The 1,552-nt window shown below is 39.7% G+C and overlaps 1 protein-coding gene across 1 annotated transcript; it reads right to left on the reverse strand.

Annotated features, from left to right (window-relative positions):
- Nucleotides 1-464: 464 nt before the first annotated feature.
- On the reverse strand, nucleotides 465-1,310 carry LOC109131685 (uncharacterized mitochondrial protein AtMg00810-like). The gene has a single exon (XM_019242858.1). The coding sequence runs from the start codon at nucleotides 1,308-1,310 to the stop codon at nucleotides 465-467; it is 846 nt and encodes a 281-aa protein (XP_019098403.1).
- Between the last annotated feature and the right edge of the window lie 242 nt (nucleotides 1,311-1,552).

Below are 1,552 nucleotides of genomic sequence, written 5' to 3' on the forward strand. Positions count from 1 at the left end.
GACTCTCTCAAACACACAATCTCTCAAACTCTCTCAAGGTTCTATATGTTATGTCATAACTCGACATACATATATATATAAACACCAATCCTAGTTCTACTAGGAAACACCAATATCCTTTAGATAACACCAAATAACCTTGAGACTTATCTTATTCACTAATCATATCTCGATTAGGAATCCCCTGTTTTTCTATCTTAAGTTCACTTCAAACTTAAACCAACATACTCCTCCTTAAGCTTGAACTCCAAAGTTGTCAAATCTTTAACTCCCATAAACTCTCTCATTTTCTTGAACTTGTTTCTTCCCAAAGCCTTTGTAAGTATGTATGCTTTCTGTTCAGTCCCTGCAACATGTTCCACTTCTACTTGTCCGTTCTCTACGCATTCTCTTATAAAGTGGTACCGTCGATGAATATGTTTGCTCTTTCCATGAAAAACTGGGTTTCTTGTCAAGGCAATAGCTTATTCGTTGTCAATACGAATGATAACCCTTTCAAGCAAACTCCCAGTAATCTCAGCCAACAAATCTTGTAACCAGATTGCTTGCTTAGTAGCTTCTGTACCAGCCATAAATTCTGCTTCGCACGATGACATAGCAACAACATCTTGCTTCCTTGAACACCACGAGATTGGACTATCACCGAAGTAAAAGATGTGACCATATGTGCTTCTACTATCAATAGGATCAGCATTATGGCTACTGTCACTGTAACCAATTAGCTTAGGCACCCTCGATCTTCCATAAGATAGACCCAAGCCAACTGTCCCTTTCAAGTAATGTAAACACTGTTTTAAAGCCACACCATGAGACTCTCGCGGACTGGACATAAATCTGCTCAAAATACCAACACAAAAGGAGAGGTCGGGTCTAGTATGAAGTAGATATCTGAGACATCCAACTCGCTTTCGATAGACTGTTTCATCGATCTCCCTTTCGTTCTCTGCTCTTGATAGTGTTAACTCTGTTTCCATCGGTGTATGAACAGAGTTGCAGTTCTGTAGTCCTGCTTCCTCCAATATCTTTAACGCATAGCTTCTTTGATTAAGTGTTATACCTCCTTGATGTTGCTCAATCTTGATCCCGAGATAGTATGATAATCTGCCTAGATCGCTCATTTCAAAAATGCTAGACATCTCCTCCTTAAACCTTTTAATAAGCTCTAGACTTGTTCCCGTAATAAACAAGTCGTCAACATACACTCCCACGATTAAAAGATCTTGGCCTGAGTTCTTCCTATACACCGAAGGTTCCTTTGAGCATTTATCTAAGCCAAACTCAACAAGGATCTGATTCAATTTGTTGTCCATGCCCTAGGTGCTTGTCTTAATCCATACAATGCTTTATTGAGTCTGTAGACTTTTCTTTCCTCACCATTCTTGACAAAACGTTCTGGCTGACTGACATATACAGTCTCTTTGAGTTCACCATGGAGAAAGGCTGTCTTGACGTCAAGATGATGGACTTCCCATTCATAAGAAGCAGCGAGACTGACAAGAAGCCTTATTGTCTCTATTCTTGCAACTGGTGCAAACACCTCCTCAAAATCAAC

This window comes from Camelina sativa, unplaced genomic scaffold (genome assembly GCF_000633955.1).
Source record: "Camelina sativa cultivar DH55 unplaced genomic scaffold, Cs unpScaffold02250, whole genome shotgun sequence".
NCBI lineage: Eukaryota > Viridiplantae > Streptophyta > Magnoliopsida > Brassicales > Brassicaceae > Camelina > Camelina sativa.

Bases quoted from the DNA above. Each gene is read 5' to 3' on its own strand.
- LOC109131685 (XM_019242858.1), bottom strand. From the start codon at position 1,310: ATGGACAACAAATTGAATCAGATCCTTGTTGAGTTTGGCTTAGATAAA.